The 21,850-nt window shown below is 43.3% G+C and overlaps 1 protein-coding gene across 6 annotated transcripts in view; it reads left to right on the top strand.

Annotated features, from left to right (window-relative positions):
- Positions 1–21,850, top strand: part of SERAC1 (serine active site containing 1) — a 28,561-nt gene that overhangs the window by 1,271 nt on the left and 5,440 nt on the right. For 4 of the 6 annotated variants that reach the window (XR_014524378.1, XR_014524379.1, XM_083496449.1 and 1 more), the window contains exons 2-16: positions 995–1,086; positions 2,684–2,720; positions 4,326–4,462; positions 4,974–5,063; positions 5,885–6,016; positions 7,948–8,069; positions 9,176–9,304; positions 10,023–10,136; positions 10,301–10,463; positions 11,543–11,693; positions 14,825–14,966; positions 15,436–15,536; positions 16,899–16,996; positions 20,426–20,608; positions 21,128–21,271. Coding sequence is in view for 4 of the 6 variants with exons in the window: in XM_083496449.1 (XP_083352575.1) it covers positions 995–1,086; positions 2,684–2,720; positions 4,326–4,462; positions 4,974–5,063; positions 5,885–6,016; positions 7,948–8,069; positions 9,176–9,304; positions 10,023–10,136; positions 10,301–10,463; positions 11,543–11,693; positions 14,825–14,966; positions 15,436–15,536; positions 16,899–16,996; positions 20,426–20,608; positions 21,128–21,271 (1,835 nt within the window). In the remaining 2 variants the exon portion in view is untranslated. The remainder of the gene's footprint in view (positions 1–994; positions 1,087–2,683; positions 2,721–4,325; positions 4,463–4,973; positions 5,064–5,884; positions 6,017–7,947; positions 8,070–9,175; positions 9,305–10,022; positions 10,137–10,300; positions 10,464–11,542; positions 11,694–14,824; positions 14,967–15,435; positions 15,537–16,898; positions 16,997–20,425; positions 20,609–21,127; positions 21,272–21,850) is intronic. The other 2 variants (XM_083496450.1, XM_083496451.1) reach the window with 1 other exon arrangement.

Below are 21,850 nucleotides of genomic sequence, written 5' to 3'. Positions count from 1 at the left end.
AGAGTTCTCAACTCAAGGTAACTCTTCCAGGTTAGCGGAGTTTGGAACCTGAGGCGTTTGTAACTTGAGGTACCACTGTAGGTAGAGCCTCTTCTTCAACTTAGAGATAATGAGGAGGACGAAAACCTGCATTTGAATTGGAGTTTTGGGGCTGTGATTTGAACTAGAGGGACAGCAGCAAGCTGCAGAGAGAGTCAGAGCACCATGTTTGATTCCTGCTTGAATCCAAGGCTGCCACTATGGGAGAAACAAGACCCTTTTGGGGTGCTAATGCTGTGAACCCCTCCATGATAGGCTCAGGTTGTGTATATCTGTAAATAAACCATATACAGTATCATAAAGACACCACAGTCTCTGCTGTGCCTCATTTCCAAAAGGAAACATGAGCCCTGACCACGTGCCTGGAACCCCTGGAATCTCGCACTGCTTGAAGATTGGGCTGGTGTGCAACAGTACGTAGAAAAGATGGGGTTTACTAAATAATAATAATAATAATAATAATAATAATAATAATTTATTATTTATATCCCGCCCATCTGGCTGGGTTTCCCCAGCCACTCTTGGTGGCTTCCAACAAAACACTAAAATACAATAACCTATTAAACATTAAAAGCTTCCCTAAACAGGGCTGCCTTTAGATGTCTTCTAAAAGTTTGGTAGTTATTTTTCTCTTTGACATCTGGTGGGAGGGCATTTCACAGGGTGGGTGCCACTACCAAGAAGGCCCTCTGCCTGGTTCCCTGTAACTTGGCTTCTCGCAGCGAGGGAACCGCCAGAAGGCCCTCGGCGCTGGACCTCAGTGTCTGGGCAGAACGGACACTGAGGTCCATTTATTGCACCAAACCTGTGGAATGCCATCTCAAGGGACACTAAACAGGCACTTTTGCTGCTAGCCTTCTATTGTGCAGTTAGAAAGCACCATTTCTTTTTTTAATGTATATTTATTAAAGATTTTCTTGGTTTACAACTTTATCACCATTTCATACTTTTACAGAATGTCACTGGCTGCTTATTGTGGGATTTGTTGTCGAAAGATAGGAACTCTTGGTTCAGCCCAGAAGACTGACCAATCATGGAAAGACATCCGTAAGTGCAATTCTATGATTACTAGGTTAACGGAAAGACATTAATCATTATTTTTACTGATGAGTTGTTTCCAGATTGGCTGATCATCATTTTACGGGAAGGTCTTGTTTAAAACAAATAGATGATACATTATCTACAGTCAGCTCTGTTTCAGTTGGGGTTTTCTAAAGAAAGAGGCTAGCCTTTATTTTACAGTATTTTTTGGCACTTGTGAAGAACTTTTTTATTTTCCATTCATTTTAATCTGAAGATCTTTTAGTAACTCTAGCTCTGTTGTATTAGGGTTTTGCTGCTTCTGGTTTTATTTATTTTAACTTACACTGTAGTTTTTCTGCTTTGACTTTTCATTTATAAGTTTTAGTTCCTGTTAAATAAATAAGAAATGTCAATGAGTGCAAGTAATATTTCATTGTCATTTCTACTTGCATTGGATATTTTTCATTGCGTATGCTACAGTGGTAGAGGATGGGAATCTTGCCTTTGATCAGGCATGTTTGTTGGTTCTACATCTGATAATTCGACTAGATGACCATCGTGATCCCTTCCGACTCTACAATTCTGAGATTCTCTTATCATAGTCTTCATCATGTTCTGCCTCCTACCAGCAGTTTTGTGACTTCTTTATAGGTCAACTGCAATCAGCTGATGAATCCTAATTCATAATTTGTGACTTGCTGAATTAAAAAGTATTTTTAAAATACAGAGCAGCTTAAATATTCTTTTCTAATGCAGAAACCTAATGCTAGTGATGGATAAGCTTGCATGTCTCTGAGATGCTGCTGAACCACAGCCATCTGGGGAAAAGGTGAACAATGCTGATTAGAGTCATCAGTAAAAGTTAAGCACCTTAATACAACTTAATCCTCCAAGTACCCGACTGATGCTGTTTAAGTGAAAGTAGCTTCTGGTGGTGCATCCCTTTAATCATGATTAGTAATTTTAAACTTATCAGAATGATGATAGAAGGGGCATGTCTGTATAAAAAGCAATGAAGTTGCTTCTGCTAATGGAAACAAAAATGACTTTACCAGCCAGATCCTATGCATGTTTATGTGGAAGTAAGTCTCATTGAGTTCTTTGAGCTTTATTGCCAAGCAAAGCTGCCAAAGATTGTAGGATTTGTACAAACCTCATTGTGACTTACCCTTCAGAGAAATGTGTAAGATTGCAGCTTTATTTTTTAACTTTTTGTTTTATTTATTAAACATGAAGAAGCAAAATATGGTTTCATACAGAATCATAACAGAACACAATCTAAGGCCAATTGTAAAACATAATCATGAGAGCTGCAGCTTTAACACTGTTCTTATATCTACATTAGGTTGGAGCCAGAGAAAGTTAGTTGCTCTTGGTTCATAACTTTTCACATTGACTTGGGGCCTAAGACTGCAGCCTAAATTAGCCGTACTTAACTCCACTTACCTGGGAGTTACCCCAAGTGAATTCAGTAGGACCTATTTCTGAGTAGACCTAGTTGGGATTGCACTGTAAGGCTCGATCCATCTTATTACTGTTTATGATGTGATGAATAACTCAATATTTTAAAACCTGCTTTTTTGCATATACAGTGACACTTTTTTTTAATTTTACTTTTAAGGGAAAATTGCAAAATTAACTGGCTCACTTATTCTAGGGTAAGTTTGAATGTGCAAACATCCAAATAGTTAACTTTGAATTAAAAATGAATGTAGATATATGTGTGTGTGTATCTGTATCTCCGGAAAATACAGTGGTACCTCTAAATACAAATTTAATTTGTTTCGGAGGTCCGTTCTTAACCTGAAACTGTTCTTAACTAGAGGCGTGCTTTCGCTAATGGGGCCTCTTGCTGCCACTGCGCCACCGGCACACGATTTCTGTTCTCATCCTGGGGCAAAGTTCTCAACTTGAGGTAGCTCTTCCAAGGTTAGCGGAGTTTGTAACCTGAAGCATTTGTAACCTGAAGCGTTTGTAACTCGAGGTACCACTGTAATGTCAATAAACTTTTGTATTAATTTTTCATCTGTTTGCATGATGTTCACACACTTGTGGTATGGAAGTATGGTTGCGTCACAGGACCTCTAGTTTTTCTTCTTCCCCTCCAGTCCTTGACCCTCCAGAGCAAATTGCTGGGGTAGACTGGAGGGCTATGAGGGGAGAGGAGAGGAACCCCACTGTGTGAGCAGATGCTTACTTGTGGCACATCAGATGTTCCCCAACATGTGAGAAACACTATGAATCTCAGCCTCATCTAAAAATATGTGTGAAATAGGCTTGGGCAACTTAGCAATGAAGGCCACTTCAGAAGTAAAATATGAGCAAATATACAATGCTGGAGATGTAGTTTTTTAAAGAGATAAATTATTGTCGAATATTGCATGTAATTCATTGTTTGGAAATTGTACCTTCTAATCTTAAAAGTGTGAAAAACAATTGATTTAGACTTCCTGTTGACTTTTCACTTTGCTTCTTAGCCATTAGCATTTTTTACCTTCCTAGGTTCAAAATGGACATTAAAAAATTAATCAAACTTGCACTTTTAATACTCATTTTAGGAGTAGGTCAGCTGTGTGTTGCTTACTCCAGTGAAAAGCATTGAACACTCACTGTGCAGTTGAGTGGCATGTGCAAAGTACTTCAACCTTGTGACTGTTCCTTTGCCTCCGTGTTTGGCAGCTGAATACTGTGAATCCTATTGCCAAAGGAACTTACGTTACTGCTTCAATCAAAGTCTGCTCAGACTTGGGAATAAGCAGGGGGAAGTGGTGGGTTTGGTGGTAGTTTGCCCTCTTTTGTACTGCTCCAGGCTTCATTGCTGACAACAGATATCTTGTCTTCTATATTTTAAAATTTGTGTTGGAGATGATCCATCTAAAGTTCCCAGACTGCTGTAAAAGAACTGCTAGGATGTCACAAGATGAATCTGCCTGCTGCACATCTGCATGGTTCACTGGTCAGGCCTTTCCTAACCATGATCTGAGTTACTGGATTTGAATGTCACAGGGACACTTGTTTAAGAAACCAAATTAACTTTGCTAAAGCTGGGCACAACAGGGAGAGGTGAGGAGGGAGTGAATGGGCAACAGCTTCTTCCTGGGCTGATAAACCATGGTTTATTGGACCAGATCTGTATGCCTGAACCAGCCCATCATGTTCAAAATTCAGAGAACCATACATACACATGCTTCCAATTTGCATCTTAAGAAAAGTCATTTTTGAATTTTTGTATTAATACTTAAATGATATCTTTCTTTTTAAAGTGGTTGCATCTTTGCTATATATGAAGTTCTGGCTTTAAGGAAGTTGTTCTCTTTTGATACCCAAGTGGTACAGCAAGAAAAACTGAAGTCCTACATTTATTTACAAACAGTTTCTTTAGATCCCAGTGAATATCAAGGTAAGAGACCATTGGGCTTTTATGTTATTCAAGAAATAATGTAGAGAACAAAGAGGGGGGAAATAACATGAATTCTGTGTTTAATAAAGAGTACTGCAGTGCTGAGATTAGTAGCAAAATTTACTTCACAAGCACCAGGATTTTGCCTAGGCTGAAGAAATGCATCTTCTGACTGGAAGTTTTCTTAGTCTATGTGCAGAGCTCTTAAGAGTGCTGCTGATGTTACGAACATTCATTCCTAGAAGCCAGGGCAAGCAGCCAAGCCCCATTAATCCTCAGTTATACCTGGGAACCAGCCATTGCTTGGCCTGCAGCACTATACACCTGGTGCCATTGTACAGTTTTTCCTGGTTGGCAGGTTTTGTCATAATTGGAGCGCAAAGAAATATGTGTGTGGGAGGGAGAGTTTGTAATAGGACATTATCTCTATAAGAAATGTGCTTAATATGACAGCAGCCTTTATGTATTGTATGACCCTAACTAAAACTGCACTTTTGTTGTTTTTTAATAGGGATTACTTACCAAGTGAGAAAAGAACTTCACAGAGCAGCAAGGAAAATACTAGAAACAAATGCTAGAATTTTCCGAAGACCATTTGATGGTAGGTTTGATTAAATCTACTATATCTTAAGAGTGTTATTCCTAGGTTTAGCTATTTAACTATGCTCTTTGCCTCTGACAGTGTGCATTGAAATGCCCTGTCTAGTTCACAAGACAATCATGATGGTGAAGGCATAAAGCCCAGCCTCCTTACTGCCTTGCCTGTTAGCTCTGCCTACATCATTCGCTCCAAACCCAGATCCTTGCTTTCCTGTTCTGTAGAGTGCTTATTGAGTGTTTTCAGTTCTGCCCTAGCTCAGCTAGGTCTGCCTGCCTCTGAATAACTATATTTTAAGGTAACAGGTTTAGAGCTACATAATGGCAAAGCTGTGAACCAGAAAGGTCCCAGTTTCAGTCGCAGCTCTGGCATCAACTCACTAGGTGGTTTAACACAAGCCACTATATCACAGCAAGATGCAGATGATAATACTGACATGCTGAACAGGATTGTTGTACGGAATATTGCACTTAGAAAACTTTTAAGCACAGCTTATATGCAGAGCATAATTAATTACACAATAATGGTTTTATCAGTATACATCAAACATAACTGTTTCTTCTGCCCTGCTGCACTTTCAGCTTATTTCTGTGCACTGTTTTTATTTTTATTGGTAAACTGCCTTGAGTCCCTGTCAGGGGGGCAAGGCACAGTTCAAATAAATATATAATAATTATACTATTGTAGAAATAATGATTCCATCTGTTGTATAATATGCTTTAAAATGTCACTTCTGGAAGAAGTTATCTTCATTTTCTGCTGATAATGCAAAGTTTAATGAACAACTGCAATCATTTGATTTTTATTTTATTTTTTGAGTAAAGAACGCTTCAGTACTTTTGACGCAGATGAGCATGAGTGTGCCTTGTGGCTCCTTGTGAAAAGAAGCCAGTCAGAAGATAAAATGGTCCGATTACAAGCTGTGCAGGAATTAGCGTCCAATCGCTACTGGCATGGTAAGGTATTCTGTTATGAAAGCTAGTGTTTTAACTTGTGGCCCTTAAATCACAGTTATTACTGTGGAAAGAGCCCTCAGGCTAAGGGATAGGAATACAATCTAAGATAAAGTTCTCCTGTGAAGGAGATTTGTGCAGGAGAGCATCTCAGTATTTTGTTTTTTAAAATACATATTTAACTTGTACATTGGGACGCGGGTGGCGCTGTGGGTAAAACCTCAGTGCCTAGGACTTGCCGATCGTCAGGTCGGCGGTTCGAATCTCCGCGGCGGGGTGCGCTCCCATTGCTCAGTCCCAGCGCCTGCCAACCTAGCAGTTCGAAAGCACCCCTAAGTGCAAGTAGATAAATAGGTACCGCTTTATGTTGGGATACTGCCAGGGAGACAAAGTCCATCATGGCCCCAAGCCGTCTGCCGGACGATCCATCGATCTCCCGTAGACACGCAGTATCAGCAATTAGTGACATGAGTTTCCTGAAATATCTTGCCACATTCCAGAGCTCATGCACACTCTATCAGCAGATAATGCACAGCAAAAGTCGCACTCAGGAGAGCATTATTTACAAGTTTTATTCAGCGTTGATCAGAACAAGGAAAGACATGACTGCCTGCATCAGTGTCTCTGGACACAGAGAGAAACGAAAGCAAAGACACAACAGAAACATCCTGTGAAAACAGGAAATACGCAGGCTGTGACACAAACATCCTGCTCCCTTTTAAGGTGGAATGGAAATATCCTAACACTTTATAGCGGGAAGGTAAACAGCGTTTCCGTGTGCTGCGCTGGTGCAGGCTCGCCAGAGCAGCTTCGTCACGCTGGCCACGTGGCCCGGATGTGTCTCCGGACAGCGCTGGCCCCCGGCCTCTTAAGTGAGATGGGCGCACAACCCTAGAGTCGGACACGACTGGCCCGTACAGGCAGGGGTACCTTTACCTTTACCTTAACTTGTACATATTTTGTAAATATTTAACTTGGGTTATGCTCACACTAGTGGGTGTGCATTGGATACATTTCCTATATACTGGAGAATCACTGCAGCATTTTCATATTTGGCATCCTGTTTAATCTCAGCCTTCAACATGGGATCAACTTCTGAATTATTTACCAGACCTATCATCCTTTATCCTTCTGTCTGCTGTTTATTTTATCAATCTCTATCTTGCTCTTGAAATCTTAAACAAACAAATATGGTTGTGCAACAATATGAACAACCTAGAGGCATTACCCAAATCCCTACTTGGTTATGAAGCTCACTAGGTGACCTTGGGTCCGTCACTGCCTCTCAGCCTAACCAACTTGCAGCATTGTTTTGGGGATTAAATGGTGGTGGTGGTGGTGGGGATAACCATATATACCACCTTGAGTTCCTTGGGGGAAAAGGTAGAATATAAATACACTAAATAACTGTGATTTGTATTTTCATTTTAAAAAATATAAAAGAAGAGGAACATTTTTAGTTGTCTGCCATCTGCTTAGAAAAAAACTAGCACTGAATATCCAGTTTTTGACTTGGCTCTACAGCCTACCCATTGAAGTCCAATGCTTTAAGGATTATATCAACGTTCATGTGAGCACCTGGTGTATAAATTTATAAACAGACAAGCTAAGTTTAAAAAAACGAAATGTGGACACTAGGGTTTCAAATCAGTGCTGCAGCTATTCCCTACCACCACCCTGAAAAATTGATTATTATTTTTTTATCCTATATGTGTTCAACACCTTAGTGCATACAGTCCTTTCCAAACAGAAGGATGGAAAGTCTCTCCCTTTTCTGTTCCTCCATACATTGTGAATTACCACATGTCCTCACTTGCATTTATTAATTGCAAATTTGTATTGCTTGCTTACTTGCATGGACTTTACAAAACTTTATAAACAAAGGCAAATATTTCAAGTTTGTTTAAGTCCTAACTCTATTTGTTCTAATACAGATTATCAGTACAGGACAGCTGCCCAAGCAAGTGATCAGAGAACTACTATTGGTTTAGCTCGCAGTAAAGATGTTGACCTGCGGTTTTTCCTGCTACCCCATCTTTTACCAAAACAAAAAGATGTACGTATTATGAAATCCCAACTTCACCATTTTTCATAGAAGTATTTTGAAATCTAGTGTCTAGGAGTCGACCCATATAGCTGGTCTAACATAATAACTGATTTACATTTTCATCTATGTGGATTAACAATATTTTGATATCTTAAGAGTTGGTTTGACATTTCCTAAATTAAGGAAGGTATCTTTCATTATCCAGTCCCTATGGCTGATGGTGACTTCAAGATCAGGGCTTAGATTTAAGGGGCAGAGTCATGGTGCAGCCTGGAATGAACAGAGGGAGGAGATGAGATCAGGGATATGTCAGGTCATGCCATCCCTGGGAGTGTAGAGGCAGGGATACAGAAATGAACTGAAGTCTGTAGGCAAACAGGGAGGAATTCAATGTATGACAAAGGAGGTTGCTCCGTTAGTACGAACATTGCTGCTTGCATGATGGAACAATCTCCCCTCTTGTCCTCTGGAGTGCTGTTCTGGGAGTTCTCCCCTCCCAAGCCAATTTGGGGAGCTTGAGAGGTGTGCAGGGGGAAGGGGAAGCTCAGTTGTTCAGGCCTTAGTTAGTAGGAGCAGTCAGTTGAATCCAGCCCATAGCAGGAAAGGGAAAGATCGAAGGACAAAACACAGTGACATAAAAGATTAATTGGAATGAGTGCAGAAGGTGAGGAGTGGCAACTATTGGATGCTCAGACTGGGGTCTGCAAACTGTCCTGGAAACAGTTATACTTTGCAAAACTGAACTACATGACAGACTGCTCTTCCAGGCAGGCTGGGACGTGTCTCCCTAAACTAGCCTTGGCTTAGAGCTAGCAGTGAGCAGAAACATCTAGAGAAATCCTCATCCTTGTACCACATCTGGAAGTCAGTTCAAATTGCTGTTATTGTTAGGTGGCCCTTGCTGTTCATATTATGGAGGGCAAGATGAAACATATGGAAGCAGTTTCCAAGATATCTAAGACCTATGGCATCTAGGGCAGTAACTTCAAGAGCAGTTAGGCACTACATTTTTCTGATGTGAACTGGTCATTTCACACGGTTCAGTGTTTTTACATAATTTCCTGGTGCCTGCTGTTGTGGGAGATGTTAACAGGTGTTTTTGGTTTACATTACAGGCTTGTTATTCAGAAGATGAACTTCTGCTGTTGCTGGCAGCTTTACCTCAGACAGATCTTGACCCATGTGTACAATATTTTACATCACTGGCTTTAAGAGAAAGCAGCCAGACCATCGCTGCACGAAAGGTGTGTTCCTAACTCTAAATATTTTGACAAAAATGGAACAACGCATGCTCTGAGTTACCAATGAAGGTGGAAGAGGCTTGACAGAACAATTTTATCCTGATATCTGTGTTTACCTAATCTCTCTACCAGTTAATGTGTGAAACCATTAAAAAAACACTCTGTCTGCCAGTAAGTTCTTAAATTTTATGTACCATTCTGTGCTAGCTTGCCTTTTTTCTTCTCACTATTATTTCCAGCTCTTAATATGTTCTAGGAATGGAAATTCCTTGAATCCATCTCGTTGGGTGACTCCTGTCACACACAGTAACATTCTTAAGGATATATATATATTTTGTCTTGAGAAACAAAGTCAGGATAGCATAAAGGCTGGTGATTATTTTTTAAAGAAAAAAATAATCAAAAATTCATTTCCATGTTAAATAGTTTAATAGTTTGGGAGGTAATCTTAATAGCAGGAAAGCTCTGCAGTGTTGCTGGCCTGCCTGTTTTGCTATCTTGCTAACTAGTCCTAGCTACCATAAACAGGAAGCATTAGCCAGTACATCTTATGGAGGCTGGAAGTTGGACCTCTCTTCCATTTGCCCCGTCAAGTTACCAAGATGGCCTAATCCTTAAATGCAAATTTTACAAACCTAGATGTAAGGAAAGCTTTTAATGTTGACTTCTCTTTTTTGAACTGAATTGAAATACATTCCTGAATATATATTTTTTTTTCCAGGGGGGCTTATGGTGTTTTGGTGGAAATGGGCTTCCTTATTGTGAAAGTCTCAGTACTGTTCCTTCAAAGGCTGTGGAACTCTTCTGCTTACAAGCCTTAGTGCATCATTCCAAGGTAATTCTGTAGCAACACCACCACCTTCTTAAGCCTCTGCAAATAAATGCCTGTTCCCTAGATACAATTTCTATATTGATTTCTATCTGGATGGAAGACAAAACATGTCACAAACTATTTGCCAGCTAAAGATAGTCATGATAGTACTTCCTGCCTAATTTCAGATTCCTAGTCATTGTGATGAAATTGAAGCAAGTGGGGGGCTTCAGCTGCTGCAAAAACTATACCAAATCCGCAAGGATTCCCCCAAAATACAGAGGAGCATCATTCACATAATTGGGAACATGGCACTTAATGAACAGCTTCATTCATCTATATTTCGTGCAGGTAATAGCAAAGCTTATGGTCTCTGAAAAATGGAGAATTAACAATGAAAGAAACGGGACCCTGTAGCGTTTTCTTTAAAATAGTAGCAGATGCTTTTTATTCTGTTGGGTTCAGTGGGGCTTGCCTCCAGGTAAGTGGGCAGAGGACTGTAGTCTGAGATAATGTGCCAAGTGGTCTGAGGTGAAAGGAATTCATTGCTGGATTATGAATGAACCTTAATGGAAGAGCATAATTATGCATAAGTATAGCCTACTAATGTAGGCGACATGTTTCCTTCTATTATTTAACACTTTAAGCCTATTTTATACAGTCAGCCGATTATCCATTCTCATCTGTTGAATATCTGATGCATTCTCATTCTGAGAACTGCATATTAAATGGATGTTTAGAAAAGGGTGGTGGTCCCTCCATGTGCCAATACTGCAGTGATTCCAGAAGTAGGGCAGTTCCCTACATTCTTATCAAATGTGGATATGAAATAATAAAATAAAATAAAATAAAAAGATTTAAGAACTGCAACTGGTAAGGCATTTTCATCAGTGGGCTGTGTCAGGTAGAAGGCTGCTTGTTCAAATGCTCCCCTGCAAGCAGACAAGTAGCATATTGGAGGAAGGCTAGGCTGGGCCATTTCCCCTGATATGCTAGTTCTAAAAGTGCAAGGAGAGGTTTTAAAATAGGGAAATATTTGAACAGGCAACCCCTCTCGCAGACTGCTCTTGTTGAGTCCAGAAAAATAAACTTACTTTGTGATTTCCGTTGCACATATAGACTGACCACAATTAATCTTTGACATATTGAACTTTTTCTTATAAGAACACCTGCATTGCACCTTTAAATGATGAACTTGAGAAACAATATCCAGCAGAGCATCATAATTTTATCTTTTAGACACCAGGAATGTTATCACCGTGATGGAAACTGTCAAAGAACATACTGCAAAAATCACTGTGTGTGTTTTTGTGTGTGTTTCCTACTTTACAGTAGCAGCACTTGTTTCCCTTTTAAAATGTTTAATAAATGGATTGCCCTTTTGGTCAGTGACAGGTGATGATACATATGCTTGCTTGATTCAATCCTAGGTTGGGTTTCTGTACTTGCTCATATGATGAAGTCTCCACGTGTCATGGAATCCTCCCATGCAGCAAGAGCCTTGGCCAACCTAGACAGGGAAACGGTGCAGGAGAAGTATCCAGAAGGAGTATATCTTTTGCACCCACAATATCGAACCAAGTAAGGAGAGAGCTTCTATATACTGCCTCCTCCCTCCACTACTGCCACTTCATTACTCGCAATAAGCCTCTCCATTCTAAAGTTCACCCGTTTCTCTGTGGATAGATTCCTCGCAGGGCCAGATCATAAATGCTTGCTCCCTACATGATGGCTTTTAGGTGAACATTGGCATGTATGAAAGGTACCTAAGAGAAATTGTCTCTGGAGAACTTTGCCGTGCAGCTATTCCATTTGACCCTACCTCATGTACCCTTGCAACAGGCATGCACATGTACAACACTGCTTTGGAAAGGCTTAGGAAAAAATATGTCTGCCTTTATGACTACCTTGTACCCAGGGCCAGCCCACCTGTGAGGCAAGATGAGGAAACCGCCTCAGATGGCAGGATCCACAGGAGCATCACATCCAGCCTCCAAAGAATGCCTTGCCTACGGCTGCTGCTGTGGTGGCAGTAACAGCTGCAGTGCTCTCCTTGGAAGCCAGACCTGCCTCTTCAAGGCTGCCTCTACAGTGGCCTCTTGACAAATAGGAAGAGCTGCTGGTCTCCTCCCACCCTTGTTCCCAATGTATATATTTGTTTCCCACTTGTTCCTGTTGTAGATCTTCACTCATCCTTCTTTCCAGATGGATCAACACCATTTTATGGTTCACCTCCGGTGCAAAAATGTCTTGGGCCAACCCTGCCCGTACCATTTATTCCTCATAGCTTCTCTGATGGTGGACAGTACTTAGTGGTGGATAGAGTGAGAAAGAACTCTAAACATATTAGTGTGAGTGCATATCCTATGCACTTACTTGGAATCATATACAGTGGTGCCTCGCAAGATGAAATTAATCCGTTCCGAGAGTCTCTTCGTCTAGCGGTTTTTTCGTCTTGCGAAGCAACCCTATTAGCGGATTAGCGCTATTAGCGGATTAGCGGCTATTAAAGGCTTAGCGGCTAAAAGGCTATTAGCGGATTAGCGGCTTAGAAAAAGGGGGGAAGCGGGGGGGAGGAACACTCGCAAGACGTTTTCGTCTTGCAAAGCAAGCCCATAGGGAAAATCGTCTAGCGAAGCAGCTCAAAAACGGAAAACCCTTTCACCTAGCAGGTTTTCCGTCTTGCGAGGCATTCGTCTTGCGGGGCACCACTGTACTTGGAATCAAATCCCATTGAGTTCAGGGCAGATTTCCCCAGAGGAAGTGGATATAGGATTGCAGCCCAAATTGTTCTGTATTACTCCATCTTGGGACAGAAAATGTTCCCCCTAGTAGAATACATCCTGCAGTTGTTACAAAGTTCCTTTGTCTCATTGAAAAGAGAGGTGCTGCAATGCAATGGTTTAGTAGTAGGCTCCAGTACAGAGAAACTTTAGGCACCGTATTTTTCGCCCCATAAGACGCACCGGCCCATAAGACGCACCTAGATTTTAGGGGGGGAAATAAAGGAAAAAAATTTTATTTCCCCCCCAGGTGCGCTGCGCTACACCAGGAGCTTGGGGCGTGCGGAGCTCAGCGCGCCCCAAGCTTCTGCATGCCGGCAAGCAGTCCGCTGCTGCCCCAAGCCTCCCGCACCCGGCAGGAGGTCCCGCTGGGTGCGCAAGGCTTGGGGCGGCAGCGGACTGCTTGCGCGCACCTAGAAGCTTGGGGCGTGCTGAGGTCAGCGCGCCCCAAGCTTCTGCATGCCGGCAAGCAGTCCGCTGCCGCCCCAAGCCTCCCGCAACCGGCAGGACCTCCTGCCGGGTGTGGGAGGCTTGGGGCGGCAGCGGACTGCTTGCGCGCACCTAGAAGCTTGGGGCGTGCTGACCTCAGCGCGCCCCAAGCTTCTGCATGCCGGCAAGCAGTCCGCTGCCGCCCCAAGCCTTGCGCACCCGGCGGGACCTCCTGCCGGGTGTGGGAGGCTTGGGGCGGCAGCGGACTGCTTGCCGGCATGCAGAAGCTTGGGGCGCGCTGACCTCAGCACGCCCCAAGCTTCTAGGTGCGCGCAAGCAGTCCGCTGCCGCCCCAAGCCTCGCGCACCCGGTGGGACCTCCTGCCGGGTGCGCGAGGCTTGCAGACACTCGCACGAAGCAGGGGGAGCCCTCCAGAGGGCTCCCCGTGCTTCGGGCGACAGGCTGCCGCCCCAAGCCTCGCGCACCCGGTGCGACCTCCTGCCGGGCGCGCGAGGCTTGCAGGCATTCGCCCCATAAGACGCACCCCGATTTCCCCTTCATTTTTGGAGGGGAAAAAGTGCGTCTTATGGGGCGAAAAATACGGTATTCCTAAATTTCCTTAAACTCAGGAAGATTAGACACAGTCTTAACCATATATGTAAATCTCACTAAGATCAGGAGTTTGTCACCTTAGCTAACATTTTCTGGATTTGCCCTTCTGGTTCCAAGGACCAAGTGCTTACTGTTTTGGGGAGCAATGTAGAGCTATATAATCTGGTGCAGCTTTCGGAAGTGTAGGCTGTAGAGAAGCAAGTGACAGGGAGCCCAGAGGCTGAAAGAATGGCACAGAAGAAGACTTTTGAATAAAAAGGCAGAGGAGGGGGAAAAGTGAACCCAGGAGGGGCAAAGAAGCTTCACAACACTTAAAATCGGTCTGGGATTGTGTACTATGGAGGGTGAGGGGTGAAGATAGGAGTAGTAGGGTGGCTAATCAAAATACCAGGTGGCTCCAAAGAAGTGTCTCCTAAGCCTAGAATCTGTAGGGCTCCGTCAATGTGTGTAGAAACTAGCTGACTGTACAAAGGTAAAATTCACATTTGCTACTCTGCTTTAGCATGTGGCCCTCAGAAGGTTGCCCAGAAAGGAATGCAGTCCTCCAGCTGTAAAAGGTTATTCATCCCTTCTCTAGATTATAATGGGAGAATTCTTCCATTATGGCCTTTTCTATTGCTACAGCATTGCAACTGTGTCAACCATAAGGCCCCACTGAGGGCCCCAAAATACATTTTGCTTCTGCCCATTTTACCTTCAGAACAGCTCTGTGAGGTAGGTTAGGTTAAGAGTGACTGTAAGCTTCATGACTGTGTGGAGATTTGAACCGCTGTTTCCCAGCTGTTAGTCCAAAACACTAACCAGTACGTGTGATTTGGTAGCAGTTCTTTGGATGCCGGCTTCTAGTAATGCATACTCCCTTTTGCAACTTCTTATTTCCACTACCAGTGAGCCCATTAAAGCTGATGTCCTTTTCGTTCATGGTCTTTTGGGAGCAGCATTTAAAACATGGCGGCAACAGGACATAGAGCAGCCTGCTGCTGAGAAGGAAGTGGATATGGAAGACGATTATACAGAGTGTTGGCCAAAGGTATGGGCAGTGCTATTTTTCTATGTAAAGAAGTGGCAGAACTCCCCATGAAAGCTTCCCTTGTTCTCTTATAATGGCAGTGGCGCCCACCTGAGAGGTGCCCATGCAAAGATTTAGCGACACATATAACTAACCAACCATCCAGAATGACAACAGTGCTGTGGCCTGGAGTGAAAATGCCTACACAGGTTTTTTTTTGGGGGGGGGTGTACTTTGGTGGGGATACCTTGTATGCTAACACTGAATTAAAGTTTTTTAAAAGAAAAATGAGTTCAGATTATAAGACGTCTAGCAAGCTACTTCAGAAAGAAGCTTCAGTTTCAAAACAACATGCTCTATAACCATACTTTAGTTTTCCAATTCACTGTCTGTCTTGAAAAAAGATGACTAGTTTTGATTTCAGTGCCTGAAACCCAATAACTTTTGTGAATCCAATATTCCGTCTTGTTTTCCTGTATTCTCAATGTAGACATGGTTGGCATCTGACTGCCCGTCACTTAGAATTATATCTGTGGAGTATGATACACATCTGAGTGACTGGAGAGCAAAATGTCCCGTGGACAGCTACAGGTAAAAAATGGAGGGCACACAAATGGGGTGGGAAGTAGAAACTGTGTGATTATACCGAGGCAGACATGGCGATTTCCATTTCTGCTTTGTAAAGCATCTTGTATTGTTTAGGAACTAATGATGGTGACAGTTTTAAGCAGCCTAAATCCACATTTGCATCTGATCAAAACAATTGATCGTGTTTTGTAAGCTCCAGTTTCGCAGAATTGGCTGGGCCATCCTTTGGCACGTATGAAGCTGCCTTATACCCAGTCATGCGATCCATTTTGCTTGGGGTTCTCTATTCCAGGGATCAGCAACTCTGTAATGGCTTGCTCCCTGAGATAGTTTTTTAAACCAGAAATGCCAAGGGTCTGAGCCTGAGTCCTTCTGTGTGCACAGTCTGTCCTCTGTCACTGAGCTGTGCCCCCTCCCTCAAGTGCCACAGGAGGCACAGTTACTCTAAACCCAGTTTTGATTGTCCTTGACGGTTTTAAAACACCAGCTTTGGCGAAATCTGCAAAAAATAATAATAATTCTAATCATAACTGCATGCACAGCAAATCCCGTGACCTTAAGACTAAGGTGAACTGTCGGTATAAATTCACAAGCAGTTCTGGAAAGTTTGCATTGCTATTTATAAGCATGCCAGCTTTTAAGAAATGAATCTGTAATGCTGCCAAGGACCCTTGAGACGACATCTAAGGACCCTGCTGAATTCTAGAATTTAGTGTGCTCTTCTGCTTTGGAACAAGTCCCCATAGATTTCTTGAAGTTTTAACTAAAAAGGCCTAATTGAATATTTGGGTCAACTCTGGCTGCAATCCTGCACACAGCTAGGCTGCATAAATCCCATAGACCTCAGTGGGATTTTAACAGCCTCAGCTGTGTGCAGAATTGCACCCAAAATCTCTTTAGCATCCATGCTGATTGGAAAGGGGCATTAAGTAGCTGCTTGCAGTCAGCATGCCCAACCTAACTGGAATGCATTGAATCTATTTTTGCTTTTTAATAACTGCAGTGGTTTTGAAACGTACTATTCTCAGTAAACCTTTTCCACACCAGCTATTTGTGCATCTGCCAAAGGACCCCGATGTACTGCAGAACATCCTGAGGCATGTTCTAGGGCACCCATGAAAACCAGGTGGGACCTGGCCAAACCTTTTGGGTCTCAGTATTGCCCTGCTTGGCCTAGAAAACACCCAACCCTCTCCCATGACTGTAGGTGGTGCAGAAGTTGTTTCTCAGTAAAGCTTGCTCACCAGTACTGACCTGATTGAGGAGCCCTTGCAAGCTTCCTTGGCTGTCCAGTGTTTCCCAGAACAGGGTTTAAAAGCCACTGCCTTTGCATCTGCTACTTGGTTCTCTCTCCTTGATTTGCAGGGAGTCTCTTTCCTACAAGAGCACTGAGCTTCTCAAGAAACTGCGAGCTGCTGGTGTTGGAGATAGACCTCTTGTATGGCTGTCACACAGCATGGGAGGCAAGTCCATTGAATCCTTATTTAATTTTTTCTTTAAATTACACTGTTCTGCAATTTCATGTATTTCAACCATGTTAACTAGGGGTACTTGAGGAATTTGACCTTTGTGAACTGACCTGATCCACATCACCCTAAACTATGTTATAATTATGCTTCAGATTTCACATTTCCCCCAATTTTGCAATGTTCTTTTAAAAATGTGCATTTTTAGGATAAAACATATTTAGAAATGCGTGATAAAATATATATAGGAGTGCATGTTCTGTGAGAAATTACTTTCAAAAATAGGTATTTAAATACCTATTCATAGATAGATACTTTACAAAGATGGCATGAACCAGAAATAGGCTGACATGTCCATCCATAATGTTAACTTGGTGTAAAAAGATTGCTTCTCTTTGAGGACCATGAAAGACTATATATGTTTCGCAAGAACTGCCACAGGACGTGGTATCATGAACTGGAGGGCCAACAGCAATTTTCCTGATATACATGTGGTTGGTGCTCAGACAGTGGAGGCTTTTTCCTGTGCCATTCGTCAAATTTCAGTTTTGGACCCGATTGTCTCATCTGTAAAAATGGATAACTACCGTATTTTTCGGACCATAACACGCAGTTTCTTTCCCCTAAAAGACAAAGGGAAATGTGTGTGCGTGTTATGGAGCGAATGCAGGCAGAGGAGCGCAGCGTGTCTGCCTGCTTGCCCCTCTAGGCTTTCCAGCAGCCTGTTCTCCTCTCCTCCCTCGCTGGGAAGCCCGCAAAACAGCTGATGGCAGCGTGTCTGCCTGCTTGCCCCTCTAGGCTTTCCAGCAGCCTGTTCTCCTCTCCTCCCTCGCTGGGAAGCCAGCAAAACATCTGAGGGCAGCGTGTCTGCCTGCTTGCCCCTCTAGGCTTTCCAGCAGCCTGTTCTCCTCTCCTCCCTCGCTGGGAAGCCAGCAAAACATCTGAGGGCAGCGTGTCTGCCTGCTTGCCCCTCTAGGCTTTCCAGCAGCCTGTTCTCCTCTCCTCCCTCGCTGGGAAGCCAGCAAAACAGCTGAGGGCAGCGTGTCTGCCTGCTTGCCCCTCTATGGCTTTCCAGCAGCCTGTTCTCCTCTCCTCCCTCGCTGGGAAGCCAGCAAAACATCTGAGGGCAGCGTGTCTGCCTGCTTGCCCCTCTAGGCTTTCCAGCAGCCTGTCCTCTTCTCCTCCCTCGCTGGGAAGCCCGCAAAACAGCTGACGGCAGCGTGTCTCCCGACGTTAGAATCCACACTCTGTGTGTCTGTGTGTGCGTGAGGGCTGCTTCTCCTCTTGCTTCCCCTTCACTCTCCCCACGTTAGAATCCACACTCTGTGTGTCTCTCTGTGTGTGATTTGCTTCCCATTCACTCTTCCTGCGATTTTAGAATCCACACTGTGTGTCTCTCTGTGTGTGAGGGCTCCTTTTCCTCTTGCTTCCCATTCACTCCCCCAGCGCCCCTGCGACTTTAGAATTGACACTCTGTGTGTCTGTGTGTGTGTGTGTGAGGGATCGTTCTCCTTCTCTTGCTTCCCATTCACTCCCCCAGCGCCCCTGCGACTTCCAGCGCCCTGCAACTTTAGGGCCAGTTCTCTCTCTCTCTCTCTCTCTCTGTGTGCGTGTGTGTGTGTTGACCTCACTGTGCTTGTTGGGGGAGAGTGTTGGTCGCACTTTTTCTTGATTTGTCTCAGAGTGGTTACTATCGTGGTTTCCTTGCTGGGGAGGAGGGAGAGATGCAGAGCCTGCTTGTTCTAAAGGAGCAAAGCCGGAGAGGAGCCTCTCCTGCATTATTAGCAGCACCCTTCTCCACACCCCCCCACGTGTGCTCCTTGTCCCTTGAGTGCTTTTCCTTCCCTCCCCACTTAAAACGTGGTTACAAAGCACGGATCCACATGGATCCTCAGGATTTTTGCACTGGGTCACCCCAAATTCACCATCAGATCACATAGCATGTCCATGGCTACAGCCTGCACAAAAAACACACACGCACCCACTGTTTCATGGGGCCGCAATGGGGCAAAAACGTGGTTACAAAGCATGGACCCACATGGATCCTCAGGATTTTTGCATTGGGCTACCCCAAACTCACCGTCAGATCACATGTCTGTGGCCACAGCATGAACCACAAAAATCATACATCCACTGTTTTGTTTAGAATATTTTTTTCTTGTTTTCCTCCTCTAAAAACTACGTGCGTGTTATGGTCAGGTGCGTGTTATAGAGCGAAAAATACGGTAGGTTGGCAGGCCTAGTTCCATGGGTTTTAGGGTGGGGGGTGGGTTGTGGGCAGAATGGCATAGTGGTCTCCCAGCACTGACCACTCCCTTACTTGGGGCTCTGGTGGGACTGCTGCAGCTGCCAGCCTTGTATTTCACCCTCATGCTTGTGAGTGGGGTTACCTAGTAACAGTGATGTTATGGGTAGGATTCAAGCACTCACTGGGTACTGATCGGGACTCAGAATCCATTTAGCTCTCAGTCCATTATATCATTGCCACTGGGTGTGCCTGCTTGTAAAAGGGAGACTAGTCGTGTCTCCCTCAGAGAGCCAAAATGGCAGCTAGCGGGGACCCCAGATGAGGAATTGATCTGCTGAGCCCTGCTAGGATGGATATGCTCCCAATATGCCATGTGCTGACATCATGTCTCTGCATTGGCATACAATCATTTGAATATACATCTTCCTTGACATTACCTGCCAATAGTTACTTTAGCTCACCATTTTGCCTGTCAACTGCAATCTCTTTATAAAAGACCTGTGGGTATAGGGCGGTATACAAATTTAATTAATAATAATAATAATATGTGTGCTTTCCTACGTGTGGCGACTGTTGTCAGTGTAATAATGCTGGCTGATTGGTCATGGTGTCCTGGGTTGGCTGTGCTATCCTCACATGGGATGTTGCCATAGGCTGCACCTTTGCAGTGGCTGCACCTTGTCTTTAACCTTTATTTGAAGAGATTGTTCTGGCGACGATCAAGTCATCAACATGTAGAAAGTTTAAATAGGCAATACATGTTACATTGATGGAAATGCAAAAAACCAGTGGTTTTTAGCTATACACATCTTTTCTCTGACATAATGAGTATACCAGGATGATAGTTATGGTTGGCTAACAAACCTTTGAGGTAAAAGTAAAACTTCACTAAAAAGGAGCAAGTGCCCCCCCCCCATTTTTATTTGAAAATAGGAATGAGAGGGTTTTTTAAAAAATAAATAAAACACGGCAACAAAAAACCATTGCTAGCTGGCATTAACAATAATAAGATTACATTGCTCCTCCCTAACTGGCATAATGTATTAGTGCTTTTCTGCATTTTCATCTTCAAGGAGCACATCTAACAGATGAAGGAGAAATAGGATAGGATGTTTTGTACATTAATTTAAGCATCATTCTTGCATTGGTCCTACTTTATAAATATATTTTCTTGTCAGGTCTCCTAGTCAAGAAGATGCTTCTGGATGCTTCCAAGGACTCTGATATGGATGCCATTGTAAACAACACCCAGGGAATTGTGTTTTATAGCGTTCCGCATCACGGCTCCAGGTTGGCTGAATACTCAAAAACTGTTAGATTTCTGCTTTTCCCCTCTGTGGGCGTTAAGGAACTCAGCAAAGGTATGCTTTGGTTGCAGTAATTTAATATTTAGAGTGTTTGCATGCTCACAAACCATTTGCATTGTTTTTACCTCGCTCAGGAATGTATTTATTTGTGGTGCTTATTCCCCGCATTTCCTCAGTTGAGCTCAAAGCAGCTAACAATAAATTAAAACCATTTAGGCAACTATAAAGTAACAATAAAAGTAAAACTTCAGTGAAAGGACAACTGCTCAAGGCCCTGAAGCCTTCTTGAAGAAAGTTCAGTGGAAAGAGTTCACAACACAGAGAGAATATGGATATTGCAAATCTGACTGAAAAGCGAAAGGGAACTGTACAGTGATCTGTAGATGGCACGCTGTCTAAGACTGTGTTGCTTGCATGTGCCATGCTAATACTAATCCCTCAGAAGCAGGGCTTGACAGCAGATGTTCCTGTCTGAACTCAAATCTAGTTATTCCAAGTGCACCTTTCATAGGAAAATGCTGCATGCAAACACAATCAGAAATATGCATTTAATTTTCTTTCTTGTTCCCCTAGATTCTCCTGACCTTAAAGTACTGAACGATGACTTTCTGTCATTTGCCAAGGATAAGAAACTTCCTGTATTGAGTTTTGCAGAAACAATGCCAACGCGAGTCAGCAGAGTTCTGAGCCTGCATGTAGTACCAGTAGAATCTGCAGGTGTGATATTATCAGCATTCCCTTTTTAAAAACATATTGATCTGGCAAGATATAGCCATGCGAGTTCTGTGATAGAAACATCCAGAAATGGATGCAGATAGAAAAAGTGGTATAAAAAACCAGTGTTGCAGATAAATTAATGATTGACGTCTTTCTGGTATAAGGCTGGATCAGCCACCCTCAGAAACCCTTCTCCCAACTTCTTCCTCTCTTGCTCATTACACGTTGCTTGCAGTTAAAGTGCTGTGGGCATAAATTTATATGAACACTTTCAGTAGCACAGTAAAAAGGTTGGAGCCCACAGTTTCCATGCATTGTGTATTAAAAGTTAAGTACAGTCGTACCTTGGATCCCAAATGCCTTGCAAGTCAAACGTTTTGGCTCCCCAATGCTGCAAACTCGGAAGTGAGTGTTCCAGTTTGCAAATGTTCTTTGGAACCCGAACATCCAGTTGGGCTTCCGCGGCTTCTGATTGGCTGCAGGAGCTTCCTGAAGCCAATTGGAAGCTGCGACTTGATTTCCGAACGTTTTGGAAGTCAAATGGACTTTCGGAACGGATTCCGTTCAACTTCCGAGGTA

Source organism: Podarcis liolepis, assembly GCF_965112155.1.
Source record: "Podarcis liolepis genome assembly, chromosome: 3".
Taxonomy (NCBI): domain Eukaryota; kingdom Metazoa; phylum Chordata; class Lepidosauria; order Squamata; family Lacertidae; genus Podarcis; species Podarcis liolepis.
This window is presented reverse-complemented; position numbering and strand designations above follow the sequence as displayed.